This window comes from Pongo pygmaeus, chromosome 19 (assembly GCF_028885625.2).
Source record: "Pongo pygmaeus isolate AG05252 chromosome 19, NHGRI_mPonPyg2-v2.0_pri, whole genome shotgun sequence".
NCBI lineage: Eukaryota > Metazoa > Chordata > Mammalia > Primates > Hominidae > Pongo > Pongo pygmaeus.
In genome coordinates this window covers 80,449,190-80,473,830 of record NC_072392.2, presented here as the reverse complement: position 1 = coordinate 80,473,830, position 24,641 = coordinate 80,449,190, and the positions used below count along the sequence as shown (strand labels likewise).

General features: G+C 36.0%; 1 protein-coding gene across 1 annotated transcript in view; it reads right to left on the bottom strand.

Annotated features, from left to right (window-relative positions):
- Positions 1–24,641, bottom strand: part of LOC129017919 (EF-hand calcium-binding domain-containing protein 3) — a 535,384-nt gene that overhangs the window by 178,140 nt on the left and 332,603 nt on the right. The window contains exons 60-65 of the mRNA XM_054458898.1: positions 20,811–20,915; positions 11,564–11,617; positions 10,248–10,352; positions 8,732–8,785; positions 8,001–8,105; positions 4,750–4,803 (exon numbers count right to left, since the gene is read on the bottom strand). Coding sequence (XP_054314873.1) covers positions 4,750–4,803; positions 8,001–8,105; positions 8,732–8,785; positions 10,248–10,352; positions 11,564–11,617; positions 20,811–20,915 — 477 coding nt within the window. The remainder of the gene's footprint in view (positions 1–4,749; positions 4,804–8,000; positions 8,106–8,731; positions 8,786–10,247; positions 10,353–11,563; positions 11,618–20,810; positions 20,916–24,641) is intronic.

Sequence of the window (24,641 nt, the reverse complement as noted above, 5' to 3'; positions counted from 1 at the left end):
GCCATCCCATTACTGGATATATACCCAAAGGACTATAAATCATGCTGCTATAAAGACACATGCACACGTATGTTTATTGTGGCACTATTCACAATGGCAAAGACTTGGAACCAACCCAAATGTCCAACAACCATAGACTGGATTAAGAAAATGTGGCACATATACGCCATGGAATACTATGCAGCCATAAAAAATGATGAGTTCATGTCCTTTGTAGGGACATGGATGAAATTGGAAATCATCATTCTCAGCAAACTATCACAAGGACAAAAAATCAAACACCGCATGTTCTCACTCATGGATGGGGATTGAACAATGAGAACACATGGACACCGGAAGGGGAACATCACACTCTGGGGACTGTTGTGGGGTGGGGGGAGGGGGGAGGGATAGCATTAGGAGATATAACTAATGCTAAATGACGAGTTAATGGGTGCAGCACACCAGCATGGCACATGTATACATATGTAACTAACCTGCACATTGTGCACATGTACCCTAAAACTTAAAGTATAATAATAATAAAAAATAAAAAAAATAAAATAAAAAAAGACATAATGCTATTGCACACTTAGAAAAAAAAAGAAAAATCAGTGGTGTTTCTAATACAGTAACAATGAACTATCTGAAAAAGAAATCAAGAAAACAATCACATTTACAATTGCTACAAAAAAGCTTAGGAATAAATTTAATTAAAGAGGTGAAATATCTGTATCCTGAAAACTATAAAACATTGATGAAACAAATAAATGGAAAGATATCTTGTGTCCACAGATTAGAAGAATTAATATTGCTAATATGTTCATACTACTCAAAGTGATCTATAAATTCACAGGAAAAATAACTGATGAGTACTAGGCTTAATACCTGGGTGATGAAATAATCTGTACAACAAACTCCCATGACACAAGTTTACCTGCGTAACAAACTTGCACTTGTACCCCTGAACTTAAAAAAAGAAAAGTTTTAAAATGAGAATACATGCAATATCCAAAATAAATTAATTTTGACCATCAAAAAAAGTGATCTATAAATTCAATGCAATCCCTACCAAAATTCCAATGACATTTTTCACAAAAATAGAAAAAACAATTCTAAAATTAATATGGAAACACAAAAGATCCCAACTAGCCAAAGCAATCTTGAGCAAAAAGAACAAAGCCGAAGGCATCATACTACTGAATTTGGAAACCTACTACAAATCTATAGTAATCAAAACAGCATAGTACTGGCATAAAAACAGACACATCAAACAATGGAACAGAATAGAGGTCCAGAAATACATCCACACATTTATGGTCAATTTTGATGTTTAGACAAAGGTACTAAGAACACACAATGGGTAAAGGACAGTCTCTTCAATAAATGGTGTTAGGAAGACTGGATATCCACATGAAGAAGAATGACATTAGACCCTTATCTCACTCATTTATAAAAATCAACTCAAAATGGATGAAAGTTACAGTTTCAGAGAAAGAAATAGAAGGCATTCAAATTGGAAAGAAAAAGTTAAGTTGTCTGTTTGCAAATGACATGATCTTATATAAAGAAAACCCTAAAGACTCCAACAAAACACTATTAGAACCAATAAACCAATTCAGTATGGTTGCAGGATACAATATCAACATTAAAAAATCAGTGGTGTAAAACTACTAGAAACTGCAAAACTACTAGAAGAAGACATAGGGGAAACTCTCCATGACTTTGGTCTGGACAATGATATTCTTGGATAGGATCACAAAATCATAGGTAACCAAACCAAAAACAGATGAGTGGTATTGCATCAAACTAAAAAGCTTCTACACAGCAAAGGACACAATTAATAGAGTGAAGAGACAACCAACAGATTGGGAGAAAATATTTGCAAACCACACATCTGATAAAAGTTTAATATCCAAAATATATAAGGTACTCAAAGAACTTAATAGTAAGAAAAAACAACCTGATCAAAAAATGGGCAAGGGACCTGAATTGTTACTACTGGGTCTTCTTTTTCTGCTTTGTTAATGAATTGGATAGGGGACCTTCTTCCATCATATCCACAGAACCAGATCATAGGACAGCCTAAATAGAGTGGAGGGCAACGGCGCCCTAGCCTATGGAGGAGGCATGGCAGAGGAACTTGATATAACTTTAGTTGTGGATATTGTGATGACTTTCATCCTGTGCACTCAGATCCAGCTGTGTACGTATCAGGAGAAACAGTGGGTTCATTTCTCCTCCATTGTCTACTATGAGAATCTGTATAGCTACTGAAAATTAAAAAGTACTCGTATTTTTGTATTCCAAAAATAAAAGACTAATTGTTCCACAGTAATGGCAACAAGGAACCACCAGACTGGTTTTAAATCTGTTTAATCACTCAGTGACAAATTACCAAAAATAACACACTTCTGCAAGCCAACTGATCAGTCACAGCTTCTTGCTTCTGAAAGTCAGCCACATGGGAGCAGTCATACTTCAATGAACACTTTTGTGAATACCAACCAATCAGTAACAGTTTTACCAGAGAAATCATGTTTCTACAGATGATGTCAACCTACCCATGCCTCTGAGTTTGCCCACCACTCAAATCTATACTTTCCCCAGATCTTATATAAGCATTCTGTTCTGCACAGTTGTGACTGTGTCTGACCAGCTTTGCTTTTTATTTCAGATAATAAAATAAATTAGTTGTGTCGGCCTTTAAAAATCCTGAAGGGTCCACTTATTTTGAAGATCTCCATCTGGCAGCATTCCATGGGGCTTGTTGGACCAACTGGGGTACTCACCAGGACTCTTATGTATAATTTCTATTTGTCCTTCACATTTGCTGTCATGTAAGTCAACAATTTGAGCTCTTACTGTGTTGTATTCAGTTCTTGTGGGCAAATTAATTTCGTTATCCCAGGATTTGTCTTTGTCCTTAGTGCTAGTTCTTTGTGTAATATAATTAGGCTTTTTGATTTGTAGTATATTTGGTAAATATTTTTGCTGTTAATCTGCCTATTCTTCCACTACTTGCTTTGCTTTTACTTTTGCTTCTCTACTGCAATAAAGTCATGCCTCAATTATTTTTGTTTTGTTCTTGTTGTCTTATTCCGTTGAGTGTGTAAGTGAAAATTTCACAATGGATGAAAATCACAGGCCCAATCCAAACTAGTCTTAAGGACTAATGGTTGTAGGTTTGTGGGACTAGCCATAAATTTTTGCAAAGGCAACTAGTCAAACTTAAACAAAAATTGAGAAAGCACCCACTATCTTTTTATCTGTGAAAGAAAATCAGTTGTAAAATTTTGTATTCCAGGGTTGAAGATTTTCAGGTTACTGATATACAGCTCTTCATAACATTTGCTTGGCTGATGAACTCAGTTGCCATGTATAAGCATACATATACTTTTGTGACTCTTTTGTGAATTTTCTTTTGGTAAACAGGGGGAGAATTGCCACATTGCTAATTCTTTATATTGTACTTGCATTCACACTTCCTCTTCTTCTCTCTCTCTTTTTTTTTTTTTTTTGAGATAGGGTCTTGCTCTGTCACCCAGGCTGGAGTGCGGTGGTGCTATCTCAGCTCACTGCAACCTCCGCCTTCCTGGCTGAAGAGATCCTCCCACCTCAGTGCCCTGCCCCGTGCCAGTAGCTGGGACCATAGGCATGTGCCACCATGCCCAGCTAATTTTTGTATATTTTGTAGAGGCGGTGTTTTGCCATGTTGCCCAGGATTCACACTTAGACATTTATATCTAAGCTAAAAGAAAACTTGAGTTTTAAAGGTAGACTTAAAGGATTGGTTAGACTAGTTTTCATTCATGCCTGACAAATGTTTGGCCATGATTCCAGAGTAACTTCCAGTCCCTTCTTATAATATTTTCAGTTTTGTTTGCCTCACAGCTGTTTGAGTTCTGCTTTTCAGAGTCTCAAATGCTTCTGTGCAGCCACTGTATCAACAGATAATTTAACAAATGATTCAGAGACAAAAACAGGATGAAATCATCCTGATTTGATACTGAGATGTCAGCTCATCTCAAGCAGAATCAGCAATAGTGGAGAAGGTCTGGACAATTCCTGATGGTTTCCCCTGTGGCTCTCATTGAGGGAGGACCAAAAGGTGGAATTAGGACTAAAAACATTCTCACATTATTAAGAAAAGTCTGCTATCATGGTTACATAGCAATATCAAATACTATTGATGCAGCTGCTTCCTCCCCTTCTTCTTTCTTTTCTCTCTCTCTCTCTTTTTTTTTTTTTTTTTTTCATAGGGTCTTGCTCTGTCACCAAGCCATCCTCCCACCTTGGCCTCCCAAAGTACTGGGATTACAGGCGTGAGTCACCGTGCCTGGATGGCAGCAGCATCTTCTATTGCTAGATGAACAACAAAGACATGAGCACACTTGCTGTATTATGCAGAGTAAATGCCAGACTCAGAAATATAACTTATTTCTCTTATTTATAATAAAAGTCATTTCATCATAATGTAGGAGAAAATTACTACACATAATATGATGGTAATATAATTTCCCTGAAAATTATTATATTGATGATCCATATAAATGATTTTGTTTGCAGAAATGTCTCAGTTATTACCTCAATTCTGAAGTATCCTATATCTTGTGCCATGATCTAGTACCTCTATTGGTTGTAAAAGTGTAAGTGATCCAAAGCAGGTAAATAAAAACATTTAATTAATGAAAGGTTAAAATGCTGAAATTAATAAGAGAATGAAGGGATGGTAGGAAAGATCATGTAAAAAATTAATTTCTCACTTACCTAAAACAGCACTCAATTCTTTAATCAATTTATTTAGTTTGACTTTCTTTTCAGCTGTAAGACAAGGCAACATTTAGACACTGATAAAGCCAATCTCGGAAGAAAAGCCTAAAGCATTAAGTATTTAAATTATGAAGTAAAACCTAGATGAAGGCTATTCACCATATGTTGTCACTTTAACATTTATAATTCTTGGGCTTTAATAAATAGCTCTATTATCTGCAATAAGAACTAAGATTTCTTGGACCATAAAGTCTACCTTAGGTAAAATGTTTTCTCTAGTCTTTTGAATGCATTCTGGTTTTAATTCCCTATTTCTCTTGGAATGGATGATAACACATACTGGTATATATTGAAGGCCATTGTTTATGACATTACGTTATTTTCTATTACTGGACGACAATGAAAGAATCCCAGGAAAAGGAGCAATGAACAGCACAGTGTGTGGTGAACTAATGCTTTTAAATCTTGCTCAAGGGAAAAATGCCCCATAAGGAGGGAAAAGATGAGTCAAAAGAGGTTGAATGGAGTCAGAGTAACAGTTAACAGTTGGTTTCTGAGTTTAGACTGTCTGGATCTGGGAATAAGCAGTGAAAAAAGATAATCCTAGCTCTACGAAGTTTACATAAATGTGTTTTGTTCATGGCTGTATCCCTAAGACTGAAACAGGCTGAGACATGGGTGTTCAACAGATATCATGAATAAATAAATTAATTAAATGAGCCAATTGATAAAATGCTTAGCACTGTGCCTGGCATACTGTAAGACTCAATGTATATAAGCTATGAAGGATCATTGAAGAGTTTTAATTTGAGGAATAACAATGTCAGATTTTCACCTTAGCAAAATCATCCTGGCTAGTTTATACAGAGCAACTTGAAGGCAACAATATGATTATTAGACCAGTCAGGAGGCTTTTCTAGTAGTTTAAGCCAGAGATCATGAAGATCTGAATTAAGGTGAGAGTAGTCAAGATAGCCAAGAGATTTTTAAGAGGAAAAAAATGAGAGAGCATGAGATGCCAAAGATAAGTTGTGGATTATTGCATGGTAACTGTGGGTAAATAATGGTAACAGAATTTTTAAAAATTATGAGTTAGAGAGGTAATTCATGATTTTTGTTTTACCTTTTATTTGCTGAGTTAGGATTATCAGTGAAAAAGCTATGTCTGAATAGGGACGTGTTACTATAGGAGAATATTTCTTAATTTACCTCAATTTAACCAACCTGATGGTCTAAACTTGATTTTCCCTTTCTACTATGAATTCTCACATTCAGACTGATGCTGATGGCATGCCAAATTTTCACAGCTAGTAAGCTTCCATTTTAGTAATCCAGTGCATCTGTGTTATGGGTTAAGTTGTTGAGTTTGTTTCTAGACTTGTTTATAAATAGTTCTACTTTTTATTAAATTGATGATAATTCAATCATTATATAAACTGATGAACTATAAATGGAAAAGGGAGTTTTTCTCATAGAAAACACATTTGAATAATTTGGAATATTCTGGTGAAGGCAAATTGCTAAAAAAGTTCTGCTGAATTTGGTGTGAGTAAGATAACTGTAAAAAGATTGGAGAAATAACTAAAACCTAGATAGAGTCTGACTGAAATTTCTGGTCAACTTTTTTATTTTATTTTATTATTATTATTATTTTTTTAGACATGGTCTTGTTCTGTCACCTGAGCTGGAGTGGTGCAGTGCACAATCATGGCTCGCTGCAGCCTTGACTTACCAGGCTCAAGCGATTCTCCCTCCTGAGCCTCCTGAGTAGCTGGGACTACAGGTGCACGCCACCACGCTTGGCTAACTTTTGTATTTTTTTGTAGAGATGGGGTTTTGTCATGTTTCCCAGGCTGGCCTAGAACTACTGGGTTCAAGTGATCCACCCGCCTTGGCCTCCCTCTCAATGGTGGAGTTACAGGCGTAAGGCATGGCACCCTGCCTTCTGGTCAACTTAAAAGAAAAATACTTTATTGTTAAAAGAAACAGAAATTAGGAGTGTAGACAAATAAATACGTTTATGTAAGAAAATCCCCAAAGAGAATGCCTACATTAAATAAAAATGGCCTTGGGCCTATTTTTTTCTTTCAAGTAAAATGTTTAAGGTATGTATATATCATTTTATGATCCTTTATTTTAACTAGATTTTAAGATGATCTGACCAACTGCTTGTCTCAGTCATTCGAGATAAAAGGATTTTACTATCTTAGACTGAATCACATGGGATAAGTCTAGGTTTGAGATCAAAGATTTGAAATCTTAAACATACACAGGTAAGCGAAATCATCTAGAAGTGTGGTTGTGGAAAGAACAACAGACTGAGAATAGAACTGTTATATCACTATCATTTAAGCCAGTATTTTTCAAAAATTTTTATCCTAAGCTTCACTAAGAACTCTGAACACCCACCATGTCTCTTTCTCTCTCTCTCTCTCACACACACACACACACACACGTCATAAAATTTCATGAAATAATATGTAGCCTGTGTGACATATGCTCTGATATTTTCTTTTCTCTTCTATACTATATCATTAAAAAATGCTCACTTAACCCACTAATTTGAGGGGAGGAATAGAAGGCCATAAACAATGAGCCTTAGGAAAGGCAGAGAAGAAAATTATGGAGAGCATGAATTAATAGCAGCAGAGAATGTAGAGAGTTGTAATAAAAGAAAAAAGTTTAATATTATTAAAGGCATCAGAGAACTCAAGTTAGAAAAAGGTGAGTGGTGCACATTGGATTTGCCTACTAGGATGTTGCAGTCAGCTAAGTAAGAGTATTTTTTAATAGAATGGTGAATGTGGGAACCAGATACTTTGAGAGAAGAAAATATGAGGTGATCTCCTTTCCTTCTATTAATAAACCCTTCCCTTCCATTTTGAATGCTACCTCCTGATCATTTTCTGGCTTAAAAAAATCTTGGCTTCATTTTATGCAATGCTTAGTATCCATAGGGGGAAAACTGGATTTTAGATTAATTGAAGTGATTAAGAGAATCATTAGATTCTCTTAGATTAATTGAATTAATTTAGATAATTATTTCTCTTAGATTAATTAATTTAGATTACTTGAAATTATGAAGAGATTAAGAGAAATGATTTTTTTCCCTGACTTTAAGACTGAGCTCTTCTCTAAGCTTTTGAAAAGTCTTTGATATTTTGATGATCTGCTTTGAGAAATTCTCATTTTCAAGTTTAAAAGAATAAGTACCCCTTAAAAAGTACAGGGGTGATTACAGTGCTCACAGTCATCTGGTAGTCTTTCTGTTAGATCCATGAATTCCTCTTCCGTGATCTTTATCCCCATGCTTTCTAAAAGAGTGTCCAGCTTATTGACATCAACATTGCCTTCTAAGTAAGGAATAGAAAAGGAATATGGTAAAGCAGAATGATTCTAAAATTGGACTATGTATTCATGCTGCTGTATTATTTTTCTTCTTTATTGAGCATGTGTTTTATCACAATGAAAAAATATCATTTATTTCCTAGTATTATTGTTAAGATTTTAAGATAAACACCAAAAACTTGTTTTTTACAGCTAATGGAAGGATAAAAATTAGAACTGAATTCTTCAAATCTTATTGTGGGAACAAGCCTACAAAGCAAAAACATTCTTAAAGAAAGTTGAAAAGCTAGAGCTAATGATGACCATAATATTCCACAGAACAGGAGTTATTTTTGTTGCCTGTATTTGCAAACTATATGTCCTGCTTTTGACTGAAATCCTTATCTGACAGCCTTTACTCTTCACCTTTTGCTGTGTATTAAAAAATTTTTTCCTTTGGGGCTGAGTGAGGAAAAATCCAAGAAAGTTTGACACTTTCTGCCAGATCATAGTAAAATAAACACTTGGTAACTTGCAGATCTACTGAAGGAACCATAAATAATGACTCAGTTATATAGGAAAGGAAAATTTATATTTTAACAGTACAAATAAGGGTTTAAGACTAAGCCTTTTTATTGTGCTGCTTACTCACGCTCAAGAGACTTTATGCCTTTCATCAACCTTTTCTGATACACTTTTCCATCACCTATAAAAAACGGGACATTTTGGAAATAGAGTTACAAGATAGCACACATCTCTTAATTTCAGAAAGAACTTAAAATCTTTGCCCAAGGAACATTTCAAATGCAAGTAGATAATACACAGGAACAAAATGTTCACTCTCAGTAGTACCTGAGTAAAATGCAAATCATAACAATTATATGTACCTGCCCACTTTTCTGTATTGGGAATGTAGGGAAAATAACATTCCCTACTGCTGTTTGTGGGAATTCAAATTACGATAACTTTTCCAGAAAGAAATTTGACAGAATAAAATATCTTCCATTTTGCAACTTTACTTAAAGAAATCTAATCTTGACAAATTTTAGGATGTTTGCAAAGTTTTCTCCACAAGGCTGCCAAAGAAAATAAGGACATATATTCATAGACAGGAAACTGGAAATATACATCTCCAATTTTTTATATTTATTTATTTAATTTTGAGATGGAGTCTCACTCTGTCGCCCAGACTGCAATGCAGTGACACGATCTTGGCTCACTGCAACCTCCTCCTCCTGGGTTCAAGCAATTCTCCTGCCTCAGCCTCCTGAGTAGCTGGGACTACAGGCGCATGCCACCATGCCCGGCTAATTTTTTGTATTTTTAGTAGAGACAGGGTTTCACCATGTAAGCCAGGATGGTCTCAATCTCCTGATCTCGTGATCTGCCCACCTCGGCCTCCCAAAGTGCTGGGATTACAAGCGTGAGCCACCACACCAGGCCACACATCTCAAATTTTTGAGAGTAGTTATTATTTTGAGGTAGGAAATAGAAATGTTTTGATATTTTCTTATCTGCATTACCAAGGTTTTCTATGATGAATCACATTAATAGTTTGAAGACATAAGAATGATAAATTAATATATACATAAATTTTATCTATCTATTTATCTTTATCATCTATTCATCATCTAAAAAGTGCTGAAGGAAAATGCTCTAAAATATTAACTTTGATTATCTTTGGGTTATGAAATTAAAAACATTTTTTATTTTTCTGAATTTTTTGGTTTTATTTCACCTAATAATAAGTTAAGAAATGTAGCCTTTTCTCAATGTACAAAATTATCCACTTGTTGGTAAACTACATATTCTATTTTTCAGAAACACATGCAGCTACTTTATTTAGTTTCTTTCTATTGTCTCTCTACTCCTGTTTCTTTCCCCTCCTCTCTCTCTATTTTCTTGTCCCTTTTATTTTTCTTTTAATCTGTTTCTACAAATCTAGCTAATCAATAACCTGAAGATGTGAATAATGAATTTGAACTTTGATAGCAACTTACAGCTGAAAGGTTTGATGATTTTCAATTAAAATCTAAGTGATGAAATTTTTCTTTGTATTAGCATTAGCTTTTAACAATTTTTAAGGATTTTTAGTTTATTTTGGAATGTTTTTATATATCCACAAAACCAGGCTACCTAAAAAACCCAGTGGCATCCATAAGACTTACCATTAACTGGCAATGTTTTCAGCAAGTTCAAGTGTTCATTGGGCATGAGCTCAATCCCCAAGTTTCCTAAAACACTTTTAAGTTTATTTGTATCAACTTTGTCTCCTTTGAAAGAAAAAAAAGTTGTTCACACATGGCAATTTTAGGATATTATAATTACCAGGAATAATGAAAAAGCTGGACCATATAATGACATCTTTACTTATGCATTCTCACATATTCCTTTTTTTTAAAAATTTTACTTTAAGTTTCGGGATACAAGTGCAGAACACGTAAGTTTGTTACATAGGTATACGTGTGCCATGGTGGTTTGCTGCACCTATCAACCCATCATCTAGCCATTAAACCCTGCACGCATTAGCTATTTGTCCTAATGCTATCCCTCCCCTTGCCCCCCACCTCCTGACTGGCCCTGGTGTGTGTTGTTCCCCTCCCTGTGTTCCTGTGTTCTCATTGTTCAACTCCCACTTATAAGTGAGAACATAGGGTGTTTGGTTTTCTGGTCCTGTGTTAGTTTGCGGAGGATGATGGCTCCCAGCTTCATCCATGTCCCTGCAAAGGACATGGTCTCATTCATTTTTATGGCTGCATAGTATTCCATATTCTCACGTATTCTAATAGCGTTTAAGGATGAGTGAGATAGAACTTCCTTGATTCTTCATGAGAAGAGACAGCAGTCTCCTAAGCCTAATGTAAAGACATGCTAGCACTGAAGAAAATCCGATTGTACAGTCAGCCTATAATTTAGGGATATCTAGTCTTTTTTTGTTTTTAATGCTGAATCATGTGATTATTATTTAAAACAACCCAATCTACTGAATCCTTTAAAAATATTTATGTACTTATTTTCTGTGCCTATCTAGATGTTGACTGCTTAAACCGGAAGTTATTAACTCAAAAGCTCACAAGGGTCTGGAGGTAAAGGAAAGGAGTGAAATTGGCTTTGGTGAAGCAAAGAGCACATGCTTTATCCAAAGAGAAAAAACATCAGCAATTTTGTGAGTAAATGCAGATTCAGTGTTTCCAGACCTTACGAAAGTGGATAGCAGTTTGGATTCAACCATGGGTGGCCAATTTGTGACTGCTGATTAAAATACTGGTTCAGATCAGCATATTATTGTTAGAAATCACAGAAAATACAATTTATTACTCAAATATACCATTCATTTTCATGTCCAAGTCCTAAATAACCAAAGGGAGAACAGTTCTATATAAATATGTAAAATATCAGCACAAATACATTTAATATTGGGAAAGCACCATGCAAAATACAAATGAGTTAGAATTCAAGTAAAAATATTTTAGTAATGTCTTACCCGTAAAATATTTCATTTCATTCATCAACTTTTCCAGATCAACCTTACCATTAACTGTAAGACAAGGAATAAATTGCTCAGAAACATGACAATGAGATTATGAAAATGATGTTGCACAGAGGAGAATTTAGTATTTGTTTGCTTTAGAACATGTAACTTTTGCTACACCCTTCATAAGAAAGCTCAAATGATAATAAACACAATTATTTCCTAAATACAATTAATATTTCAGCAGCACTGAAGTTTTATGTTTTGGGGGAGAAAAGTGACTAATTCCTAGTTTCTGAAAAAAAGTAGTTTTTCTTCTAGCAGCAAAGTAATACTTACTTCATGTTGATGAAAAAAATCCAGCTATAACCCAGGAATCACAGAAGATTAAAAATGTAGTTATTTCATGAATTCAATAAACTTTTAACACAAAATACCAGTAGAGTGGCCAGAAAAGTATATCAATTTTTAATAGTCTTGCTAAGTCTATGGTGAGAAGAATTTTTTGATCCTTAATCTACATCTATTCAAGTATTCCTGGACACAAATAATTTCTGTGTCAACACCAGCTACATGTCAGGACAGCATGAAAATGTGTTTTTGTTCAACTGGACTATTATAGGTAATCAAGCCCATCACGGAAAAAGATAAGATCTTTGAAGGGGATTATTGCTCTTTCGGCTTTGTGTATGGTTTGCTATGGTGGGGAGTCAACTAAATCCTTTTGTCTTTTGATTGCCCAACTGGTTTTTAATGAAAAATTAAAAAAATTAATGGAAGGGCTCTCTGCCATAGGCTATTTAATTGGGGGATTTCCATTGAGAACTAGGCCCTCAAGGAGTTTTATTTCATTAAAATATTCTAAATGTATCTCAAATCATAAGGAATCTATTAGCAGGAGTAAAAACATTCTGTGTATCAAGGAAAATTACATTTACCTGTAATTTTTTTTAACTTTTTTTAAAGTTCAGGGATACAGGTGCAGGTTTGTTATGTAGGTAAACGTGTCATGGGGGTTTGTTGTACAGATTATTTCATCACCCACGTATTAAGCCGAGGACCTGATAGTTATTTTTTCTGCTCCTCTCCCTCCTTCCAACTTCTACCCTCAGGTAGATCCCAGTGTCTGTTGTTCCCCTGTATATGCCCATGTGCTCTCATCATTTAGCTCCTACTTATAAATGAGAAGGTGCGGTATTTAGTTTTCTGTTCCCGTGTTAGTTTGCCAAGGATAGTGGCCTCCTGCTCCATCCATGTCCCTGCAAAGGACGTGATCACTTTTTTTTTAAATGGCTGCATCGTATTTCATGGTGTAGATGTACTACACGTAATATTCTTCTTTTGTGTTTACCGTAACCAACCGTAATCAAAGTTCTGAAAGGGATCTGCAAATATGGAGACCTGAATAGGAATCATTGTCTCTTTTACTACCACCTCCAAGCTGTTTGCCTTTTGGGAATCAAATGCTACTGTCTCTAGAGGCTGCTAGGCATATATCAAGCCTTAGGCTCTGATAGTGTCCTGGAAGAAAGAATGGGCATGGGACTCTTTCCCCCATGGACTAGGAAAGCATCAGGAAAGTGTCAGAGCATGGGAATAGAACTAAGAAGCAGTAGACTTGGGGAAACACTTGGCACATAAAATCCTAAAGACCCTGATGAAGGCCAATAAAGGCCAGCATGAGGTGTTCCCGGTTCCTATGACTCCTAAAAAGCCAAGGAGTAAAATAGGTGGGCAGAAACGTTCATTCTCCTGAGGTGGTGAAAGTACAAAGATGTCAGAACAGAAGCTTCTTTCCACTCTTTAAGTTCAAAAATAGTCTGCCATGAAACGTGTAATATGAAATTTTACTTAAAGACTCTTGAAATATAAGAGAGATGATATAGGCCGGGGGCCATGGCTCACGCCTGTAATCCCAGCACTTTGAGAGACCGAGGCAGACAGATCACGAGGTCAGGAGATCAAGACCATCCTGGCTAACACGGTGAAACCCCGTCTCTACTAAAAATACAAAAAATGAGCCAGGCATGGTGGTGGGCGCCTGTACTCCCAGCTACTTGGGAGGCTGAGGCAGGAGAATGCCATGAACCTGGGGGGCGGAGCTTGCAGTGAGCCAAGATCGTGCCACTGCACTCCAGCCTGGGCGACAAAAAAAAAAAAAAAAAAAAAAAAAAAGAGATGATATAAGATAAATTCTAATAAAAGTAGTAAATTACCTCAGTAAAACTTGGGAGCTGATTGTTTGTTGGAGTTGGGAATGTATAGTTGGGGAAGTGAAGACATTCTAAAGCTCTCATGGTTGGAGGTAGAGGAAGTGGTAGGAGGAGTAAGAGTATTCTAGATATTAGTCTATTGAGATTGTGTGTGTGTGTGTATGTGGTGGGGTATGAGACAGAGAAAAAGTAAAATATCTGATGGGAAAGAGTATCTTGATGGAGAATAAAGCAGTATTTTTTTTGCCAGTATAGTAAAGTTACATGTAAGTATGACAGTGAATGAGAGGAAAGGGAATGTAAGAATTAAAGAAATGAGAACCTCTTCTGGAACTTTAAAAATTATGAAGAAAACAAATATAATTAATGACAACTTGAATAAAGCAGTAATAATAAGCAGAAGAAAGAAAGAAAACAACAGTGGAAAATAAATAGTAAACATAAATTAAGTTGAAAGAAATAAAATTAAATATAGTCAGTATTATACCATGTCTGAACAAACAGGAATTTCTCCTTAAAAGGAAAAAATTGTCAGTTGGGTTTTTAATAACTCAGCTTTTTGAAGTCTCCAGGAAATACACTCCAACCAAATAATAAAGAAGATTGAAAACAAAAGCGTAGGCAAAAATATTCAAGGCAAATTCAAGCGAAAGGAAACCACTCTGGGCAATAGTAATGTCAAATGAAGTGGAATTTAAAGCATCAAATGAATGTAGATAAGAGGGACATCAAAGGTTAAAATTTATTAAGAATGATATAACAGTCACGAACCTGTAAATATCAAGTAAACATAAAGCAAAGAAAATTAGTAATGCAAGAAGAATTTTATAAAAACACAATTAAAGTAGGAGACCTCACCTCTCTTAAAATGGGAAGATTCAGTAGATAAAATATAAGTAAGGACATAAAGGAACTGAATAATACAATCAATATCCTTTATTTAATAATACATATATATGTATATATATATATATATATATAAAACTCTGAGTACATCCTCTAGAGGCTATATATTCTTTCTCATATGCCTACAGATTTATAAAAATTGATAAAGTACATGGTCATAATAAAAACGGTAAAAAACTAGAGATGTTTTTTAATACCTTATTGGATATGTTACCTGATCATAACTTCACAATTTATATGTAAAAAAATGAAAAAAAAGGAAATTAAGAAACATATTGCTAGATAATGTTTGCACTGATTACAAGCTACCTAGTAAAAAGTAATGACTAAGGTAACTCTTCATAATGAAACCAAAAGGACTGAGTGAAGCTGCATTCAGAAGAAAATGTATGGTTTAAACTTCATTATTAAAGCAGAAAGACAAAAAGGAACTAAGCATGCCACCCAAGGTAGGGGGTGGCAACCATAGAGGAAGAAACAAAAACCTATGAGATTGGAATTAATACAGGTAAAAATATAAATTAATAAAATAAAAAACAGTGAAAGACAGTGAAAATACAAATGAATACAAAAGCTAGTTATTTGAAAAACCAATAAAATATATTTTGTTCTGATGGGCTGATTAAGAGAAAAAGGAATCAAAGACATTTAAGAATAGGAAAAGAAAGAGAGCCATATCATTCAGGCTCTGGCAGGTAAATATATCTTTGAACGGAGCACTCAAGAATGAACTTATTTACAAAGGTATGGCCTGGATAAAGGGGAACCAAGAGATGATGAAAATCCAGATGGGGTTGGGGTACTGGGACAGAGGGAAGCCATTAGCCTTGTTCCTGGGTTTAAAAGTGAAAAGATTTAATGTGGCACATATACACCATGGAATACTATGCAGCCATAAAAAAGGATGAGTTCATGTCCTTTGCAGGGACATGGATGCAGCTGGAAACCATCATTCTCAGCAAACTAACACAAGAACAGAAAACCAAACACTGCATGCTCTCACTCATAAGTGGGAGTTGAACGATGAGAACACAGGGAGGGGAACATCACATATCAGGGCCTGTCTGGGGATAGGGGGCTGGAGGAGGGACAGCATTAGGAGAAATACCTAATGTAGGTGATGGGTTGATGGGTGCAGCAAATCACCATGTCACATATATACCTATGTAACAAAACTGCACATTCTGCACATGTACCCCAGAACTTAAAGTATGAAAAAAAAAGTGAAAAGATTTAGAAGGGAGAAGTAAAACTTTCTCTATTTACAGATGACATGATAGTTTATGTAAAAAATCCTAAGGAGTTTACAAAACAACTATTAGAATTAATAATTTAGCAAGATCACAGAATATAAAGTTAATATACCAAAATCAGCTATTCTTTTTTTATATACTACCTGCCGGGTGAGGTATCAGAGCCCTGGTAATGAAAAGTGATTGGCTTGTGGGTAGTAAGAATAATTTATGGACCACAGTATAGCTTTGAAAAGGCAAGCGCTGCAGAAAAGTGCAGTGGGGCACGTCGGCAAGAGAGGAATGAGTGTGTCACGGTGGATTTTCCTTAGGGGTATTTATGGACCTTAAAGCGGGAGCTTAAGGGTAATTTGGATCATCTTAGCCACATACGTCATGATAAATAATTACATTTGTAGACATTTTGGTGCCTTGATGCCAGCAAGGTTTGCACAATGAGTTTCGACATGCACGCATTCCGGAGATGTATAGAAATTCTAGTTTCTTATACATTTTTGGAAAAAAAACCTGTTACCAGATGGTGGCTTTAGATAATAGGGAAGTCTAACTACTTCTAAATTCCTCTGATAAGGACTTTTGCCCCTGGAGGTCTGCTTGATGGCTATCAGGTGATCTCTGCTCTCCTCACTACCAAGAAATAATTTGAAAACAAAATTTCAAAAACTCCACTTCCAATAGCATTGGAAAACATTACATATTAGAAATAAATTTAACCAAAGATGTAAAAAGACTTTTACACTGAAAACTATAAAACATTGCTAAGAGAAATTAAATACCTAAATAAAGATAGCCCATTATTTATCAATTGGAAGACTCAATATCATCAAGATGTCAGTTCTTGCAAAATCAATCTATAGATTCACTGCAATCCCAGTATGCTTTTTTTTTGTGTGTAGAAATTGACAAATTGATTCTAAAATTATATGGAAAAAAAGAACGTAGAATATCTAAAGCAATCATGGGAAAAAGACAAGACTGGGCATATTCAGGGTGGCATGGCTGGAAAAAAAGAAGAGAAAGAAGAAAGAACAATGTTGGAGGATAAGAAGAATATTGAACTTACAAAGTCATTTGATTTTTCAAGGGAGATACCAAAACATTTTGATGGGGAAAGGAAATTCTTTTCAACAAATGATGTTGGAATAACTAGAAATCCATATAGAAAAGAGTGAACCTCAACTCATACATCACACCACACACAAATATTAAAGATAGATCAACTGACTTAATTGTAAAAGTTAAAAACTTAAAGCTTTTAGATGAAAACGTAGGAGAATATCTTTGTAACTTGGATTTCCTAGATAAGATACGGAAAGCAATAATTATAAAGAAAGAGAAACATCTAAGTAAGGTTTCATCAAAATTAACAACTTTTGCTTACCAAATAACACCATTAAGATAACGAAAAGGCAAACCATAGACTGAGAGAAAACATATCTGAGAAATGGCTAGTATCCAAGATAAATAAAGAATTCCTAGAACTCAATAAACAACCCTAAGTGGGCAAAAAAATTTGAACAGAAACATTACAAAGGAAGGTATATAACTTGCTATCAAACAGTTGAAAAAGTATCCAATATCATTAGTCATCAGGGAAATGTAAATTAACGCAATATTGAAATACCACCACACACTGACCTGAAGGACTAAAATCAAAAATATTGATAACACCAAATGTTGGTAAAGAGTGAAGCGAATAGAACTCTTAGACATTGTTGGTGGTAGTATAAAATGGTGCATCCACTTTGGAAAAATCTCTGGCAATTTCTTATAAAGCTAAAAATGCATCTACTTTATGATGCAGCATTTCCATACCTAGATATTTACCCAATAGAAAGAAAACACAAGTCCACATATAACTTGTGTAAGAATGTTCATAGCAGCTTTATTCATTATAGTAAAATACTAGTAAAAACATGCATCCAACAATAGAAGAGATAAACATGTTATAATATATTTGTACAATAGATTACTGCTCAGCAGTGAAAACAAATGAATTACTGATACAAGCAACAACATGGATGAATCTAAAAACAGTTATGCTTAGTAAAAGAAGTTTTGGCAGACCATATTTTCAAAAAATGGCTGAGATAGCCCATTCCACATCCTCTTCTTAAAACGCGACTGATGCGGCAGGGCACGGTGGCTCATACCTGTGCACTGTGGGAGGCTGAGGCCTGTGGATCTCTAGCGGTCAGGAGTTCGAGACTAGCCTGGCCAACATGGCGAAAACCCATCTCTACTAAAAATACAGAAAAGACTAGCTGGGTGTGGTGGTGTGTGCCTGTAGTCCCAGCTACTTGGGATGCTGAGGCATGAGAATTGCTGGAACCCGGGAGGAGGAGGCTGCAGTGAGCCAAGATCGCACACTGCACTCCAGCCTGGGTGACACAGCGAGACTGTCTAAAAAAAAAAAAAAAAGAAAAAGAAAAAGAAAACATTAACTGATACATCTCCCACCAAGAGCTTAGACTGAGTCGAGGCAGGGTTTTGCCATGGCTTTGACAATAACATTGGTGAAAATGATGCTATGTGACTTTTGAGGCTATATCACACAAAGGATCGTTTTCATCTGGCATTCTCTCTCTCTCTCTGTCAGAATGTTTCAATTTGGTACCCAACAACTGTGCTATACAGGGGCCCAAAATAGCTCATGCAGTGAGACCATATGGAGAACACACTTGGAGAGAAGCAGAGACTGCCTCCAGCCCCAATCCAATAACTATCATCAACTGCCAGACTTGGGTGAATGAGCTCATAGATGATTCCAAACCCTAACTTCTGAGTTTTCTAGCTGAGGTCCCAGACATCACTAATCAGAGATAACCCATTCTCACTATGTCCTGTCTGAATTCCTGACCTACAGAATCTGTAAGCATAACAAGTAGTTGCTTTATGCCACCAACTTTTGGAGTAATTATGTTGCAGCATTAGAAAACTGGAATACAGGCTTTATACAAAAGAGTACTTACTATATGAGCCATTTATATGTTTTGGGGTAGGTAAAATTAATTTACGGTAGAAAAAATTGGCGTATTGGTTGCTTCTAGGGTGGGGTGAGAACTGGGATGGAGCATGAAGGAAATTTCCGGAGTGACAGGAATGTTCTATATCTTGATGTTTGGGTTACACAGGTATACTCATATGTCAAAACTCAGCAATCATGCACTGTAGATGTATATCAGTAATTACATTAACTGTACTAAAAACTAACCAAAAGAGAAAAAAGAGAAAGATTGTCAGACTCAAAAAACGGAATCTAATTATATGCTGTGTACAAGACATACCCTTTAACAATGTGGGCACAGATAGACTGAAAATCAAAGGAGGGAAAAGATATACTATGAAAACAGAAAAAAGCTAGTAACACTGGTAATATGGACAAAGTAGTATTTAAGGCAAGAAGAATTACAAGAAGTAAAAAGGGACATTTTATAATGACAAATGCACCAACTTGAAAAAGAAAATATAATACTAAAATAGCTCAACCACACCTAAAGTAAAAGTACATGTGTACATTTAACTCATTATCTTTACAAAGTTCCCTATTTCATTTTTAACTTTTATTTGGAATGGCTGAATGATAACAATCACTACCTTTCTCAGATAATTGTTGGGGGTATTCCAGTTATAATCCATCACTGGCATTTCTCTTTTTTTCTCTCCCATTTATTTGTCTTTCTCTGTTAACTTTCTTTCATTATATTCTAGCACCGTCCACCAAATCCACAATTTTGCCAACTTAATTTTCCTCTTTCTGTGTATTTTCTGGCCTATTGGTGGCCCTGTTAACACTTTCATTTATTTTTAGTAATAGTTCAACAAATTCCTTACTTAAGGTTATAAAATAACATTACAAACCCAGGGCAGGATTAGGAATTAATAATAAGGTGGAGATTTTATTTTGGCCGGGGGTTTCAGAAATTCTGAAATTCTGCCTATAATAAATTACTACTTACCTGTAGGTCCCCAAGATAAATACAGTCCCAGGAAATGACTGATAATTTTTAGAGTCCAAATCTCTTGAGGTACATCTTCGCATAATATGAGCCAGTAGTGCTTTAAAAGATTCAGGCAGATGTGGACTATGGGTATAGTCTATTTCATTACTCTCAAACCTAAAACTGGGTCTCAAATTTTACCACTGTTACTTGGAAAAAGGTTAATACAACGTATACATGCCAGCATCAGGGGAAATGGAAACGGAGAGGAGCTGGTTTAAATTGTCCACCATAAACCTTTCTCCATAGGACCCATATGAAAGTGAGAGACAGATAGACAAACACTGATTCAGATGGGTGTCATGTACAGCAGGTCTACCTAGCCACAGTAAAAGGGAAAAAACCATAAAAGATTAAGTGCCCTTAAAAAAATAAATACTGATGTCACCTATTAGCAAATGTGGCCAAACGTGTGGATTGGAATTTGAGCAATACCTATCAATTCTCCCTACCTTACAGGGAATACAAAGAAAAGCTGAATATAAAAACAGAGAGAGAGAATGAATAATGATCATGAAATCTTTCTCCAAATACACATGCAACCAGCAAGAGATAGCATGTGTTCTTCCTTTGGACCCGAGTTTTTCCTCTAAGGTTTTCAGAATGCCTTCTTGATGCCAAATAAACACTTTTTTTTTTTTAAAGAGACAGAGTCTTGCTATGTTGCCCAGGCTGAAGTGCAGTGGCTATTCACAGGCACAAGCATAGCGCACTGCAGCCTTGAACTCCTGGCCTCAAGTGATCCTCCTGCCTCAGCCTCCAGTGTAGCTGGGACTACAGGTAAGCACCACTGAATCCAGGTCCAAATAACATTTTTAATGATTGTTATAAATAGGCTTATAAGACTAGTTCTTCTGTAGGGTTCAGTAATATCTAAAATTCTCACCATCAACTGGTAGGTTTTGTGTTAGATCTTCAAGTTCTTTTTCAGTGAGGTTTATGCCCATGTTTCCCAAAACCATGTCCACTTTGCTGGAGTCAATCTTCCTTCCTTATTAAAAGAGAGAGATATAAGCAAAAGTTAATGTCTCTAAAATGTGGGGAAAACTATCAATTTCTGAGGATTATGGTTAATATTTTCATACAAAAGACCAAATACTAATAAGACATTTACAGGTGTACAGAGTCAGTAACAGACTTAGAATTAGAGCTTGTTGTTTTAATAGCCATGATAAGCATACCCAGTATAAAGTTTTAAAGGTGACTGAATTACTTCTCGTAGAATTTCAGCAAGGTGACAATCCAATGTTTCTAATTCATTTTCTCTGGTTTTCATTGTATTTATTTTTACAATTAACTTCTAGTTATGTTAAGGGATGCTGGATTTTCCATTCCCATTTTCTTTTTTTCTAAAAAAATTTTAAAAATTTATTCTAAAAAAAAAAAAACAGGATACATATGCAGAAAGTGCAGGTTTGTTACATAGGTATACATGTGCCATGTTGCTTTGCTGCACCTATTGACCCATCCTCTAAGTTCCCTCCCCTGACCCCCATCCCCAATAAGCCCTGGTGTGTGTTGTTCCTCTCTCTGTGTCTATGTGTTCGCATGTTCAACTCCCACTTATAAGTGAGAACATGTGGTGTTTGGTTCTCTGTTCCTGTGTTAGTTTGCTGAGGATGATGGCTTCCAGCTTCATCTATGTCCCTGCAAAGGACATGATCTCATTCCTTTTTATGGCTGCATAGTATTCCATGGTGTATAAGTACTCCATTTTCTTTATCCAGTCTATCATTGATGGGCATTTAAGTTGGTTCCATGTCTTTGCTATTGCAAATAGTGCTGCAGTAAACATACGTGTGCATGTGTCTTTATGGTAGAATAACATATTCTTTTGGGTATATACTCAGTAATAGGGTTGCTGGGTCAAATGGTATTTCTGGTTCTAGATCCTTGAGGAATCGCCACACTGTCTTCCACAATGGTTGAACTAATGTACATTCCCACCAACAGTGTAAAAGCATTCCTATTTCTCCACAGCCTTGCCAGCATCTATTGTTTCCTGACTTTTTAATAATTGCCATTCTGACTGGCATGAGATGGTATCTCATTGTGGTTTTGATTTGCATTTCTCTGATGATCAGTGATGTTGAGCTTTTTTCATATGTTTGTTGGCTGCATAAATGTCTTCTTTTGAGAAGTGTCTGTTCACATACTTTGTCCACTTTTTGATGGGGTTGTTTTGTTCTTGTAAATTTGTTTAAGTTCCTTGTAAATTCTGGATATTAGACCTTTGTCAGAGGGTAGATTGCAAAAATTTTCTCCCATACTCTAGGTTGCCTGTTCACTTTGATGATAGTTTATTTTGCTGTGCAGAAGCTCTTTAGTTTAATTAGATCCCATTTGTCAATTTTGGCTTTTGTTCCAATTGCTTCTAATGTTTTTGTCATGAAGTCTTTGCCCATGCCTATGTCCTGATGGTATTGCCTAGGTTTTCTTCTAGGGTTTTTATGGTTTTGGGTTTTACATTTAAATCTTTAATCTATCTTGAGTTAATTTTTGTATACGGTGTAAGGAAGGGGTCCAGTTTCAGTTTTCTGCATATGGCTAGCCAGTTTCCCCAGCACCATTTATTGAATAGGGAATCCTTTCCCCATTGCTTTCTTTTGTCAGGTTTGTCGAAGATCATTTGGTTGTAGATGTGTGGTGTTATTTCTGAGGTCTCTGTTCTACTCCATTGGTCTATATGTCTGTTTTGGTACCAGTACCATGCTGTTTTGGTTACTGTAGCCTTGTAGCATAGTTTGAAGTCAGGTAGCGTGATGCCTCCGGCTTTGTTCTTTTTGCTTATGATTATCTTGGCTATACAGATTCTTCTTTTATCTAAATGAAGTTTAAAATAGTTTTTTCTAATTCTGTGAAGAATGTCAATGGTAGTTTGATGGGAATAGCATTGAATCTGTAAACTACTTTGGGCAGTATGGCCATTTTCACAATATTGATTCTTCCTATCCATGAGGATGGAATGTTTTTCCATTTGTTTGTGTCCTCTCTTATTTTCTTGAGCAGTGGTTTGTAGTTCTCCTTGAAGAGGTCCTTCACGTCCCTTGTAAGTTGTATTCCTAGGTATTTTATTCTCTTTGTAGCGATTGTGAATGAGAGTCCATTCAAGATTTAGCTCTCTGCTTGTATATTGTTAGTGTAAAGGAATGCTTGTGATTTTTGCACATCGATTTTTATCCTGAAACTTTGCTGTAGTTGCTTATCAGTTCAAAAAGTTTTTGGGTTGGGCTGATGGGGTTTTCTAAATATAAAATCATGTCATCTCCAAACAGAGACAGGTTGACTTCCTCTCTTCCTATTTGACTACTCTTTATTTTTTCCTCTTGCTTGACTGCCCTGGCCAGAACTTCCAATACTATGTTGACTAGGAGTGGTGAGAGAGGGCATCCTTGTGTTGTGCTGGTTTTCAAAGGGAATGCTTCCAGCTTTTGCCCATTCAATATGATATTGGCTGTGGGTTTGTCATAAATAGCTCTTATTATTTTGAGATATGTTCCATCAATACATAGTTTATTGAGAATTTTTAACATGAAGGGATGATGAATTTTTTTTTTTTTTTTTTTGAGACGGAGTCTCACTCTGTTGCCCAGGCTGGAGTGCAGTGGTGCGATCTCAGCTCACTGCAAGCCCCACCTCCTGGGTTCACGCCATTCTCCTGCCTCAGCCTCTCGAGTAGCTGGGACTACAGGCACCCACCACCACGCCTGGCTAATTTTTTGTATTTTTAGTAGAGACGAGGTTTCACCATGTTAGCCAGGATGGTCTCGATCTCCTGACCTCGTGATCCACCCGCCTCGGCCTCCCAAAGTGCTGGTAATACAGGCGTGAGCCACTGCGCCCAGCCGCAGGGATGTTGAATTTTATCAAAGGCCTTTTCTGCATCTATTGAGATAATCATGTGGTTTTTGTCTTTGGTTCTGTTTATGTGATGGATTATGTCAATTGATTTCTGTATGTTGAACTAGCCTTGCATCCCAGGGATGAAGCTGACTTGATCATGGTGCATAAGTTTTTTGATGTGCTGTGCTGCTGGATTTGGTTTGCCAGTTTTTTATTGAGGATTTTCGCATTGATGTTCATCAGGGATATTGGCCTGAAGTTTTCTTTTTTTGTTCTGTCTCTTCCCAGTTTTGGTATCTGGATGTTGCTGGCTTCATAAAATGAGTTAGGGAGGAGTTCCTCCTTTTCAATTGTTTGGAATAGTTTCAGAGGGAATGGTACCACCTCCTCTTTGTATTTCTGATAGAATTCAGCTGTGAATCCGTCTAGTCCTTGTTTTGGTTGGTAGGCTATTAATTACTTCCTCAATTTCAGAGCTTGTTATTGGTCTATGCAGAGATTCAACTTCTTCCTGGTTTAGTCTTGGGAGGGTGTATGCATCTAGGAATTTATCCATTTCTTCTATATTTTCTAGTTTATTTGTATAGAGGTGTTTATAGTATTCTCTGATGGCAGTTTGCATTTCTGTGGGGTCAGTGGTGATATTCTCTGCTAGCTAGCAGTCTATTTTGTTAATTTTTTCAAAAAACCAGCTCCTGGATTCGTTGATTTTTGGATGGTTTTTTGTGTGTCTATCTCCTTCAGTTCTTCTCTGGTCTTAGTTATTTCTTGTCTTCTGCTAGCTTTTGGATTACTTTGCTCTTGTCTCTCTAGCTCTTTTAATTGTTCTAGCTTTCTGATGTGGGCATTTAGTGCTATAAATTTCCCTCTTAAC